This window comes from Merops nubicus, unplaced genomic scaffold, assembly GCF_000691845.1.
Source record: "Merops nubicus isolate BGI_N331 unplaced genomic scaffold, ASM69184v1 scaffold1786, whole genome shotgun sequence".
Taxonomy (NCBI): Eukaryota; Metazoa; Chordata; class Aves; order Coraciiformes; family Meropidae; genus Merops; species Merops nubicus.
In genome coordinates this window covers 60,538-60,889 of record NW_008612783.1, presented here as the reverse complement: position 1 = coordinate 60,889, position 352 = coordinate 60,538, and the positions used below count along the sequence as shown (strand labels likewise).

The window sequence follows — 352 nt, the reverse complement described above, 5'->3', positions numbered from 1 at the left end:
GGATGCTGAGGGTCTGGTGCCCTCTAGTGGGGCCGGGCCTGGTGCGGGGAGAGCTCAGCTGGCCGGCTGCCGTCCCCCGTCCCACACGCGACGAGCGTTTTGTCACAGGTACCACAAAGGAGCACCTTAAAGCGACTTAGAAAGCGAAGCGTCAGCGCTGCGTTTTATAACGAGCTGTGTCTCTTTGTTTTTAGATGCTACAACTGTGGCGGCCTCGACCACCACGCTAAAGAATGTAGTCTACCTCCGCAGCCAAAGAAGTGCCATTACTGTCAAAGCATCATGCACATGGTGGCGAACTGCCCCCTTAAAACTGTCTCGCAGCAGCCCACTAGTTCTCAGGGACGACACG

General features: G+C 56.8%; 1 protein-coding gene across 1 annotated transcript in view; it reads left to right on the top strand.

Moving 5' to 3' along the window:
- The window catches only part of LIN28B (lin-28 homolog B (C. elegans)), a gene marked incomplete at its 5' end in the record, with an annotated part of 38,705 nt that overhangs the window by 38,158 nt on the left and 195 nt on the right, over window positions 1-352 (top strand). Inside the window, one exon of the mRNA XM_008941643.1 lies at window positions 195-345. Within this exon, the coding sequence (XP_008939891.1) occupies window positions 195-345 (151 nt within the window). The remainder of the gene's footprint in view (window positions 1-194; window positions 346-352) is intronic.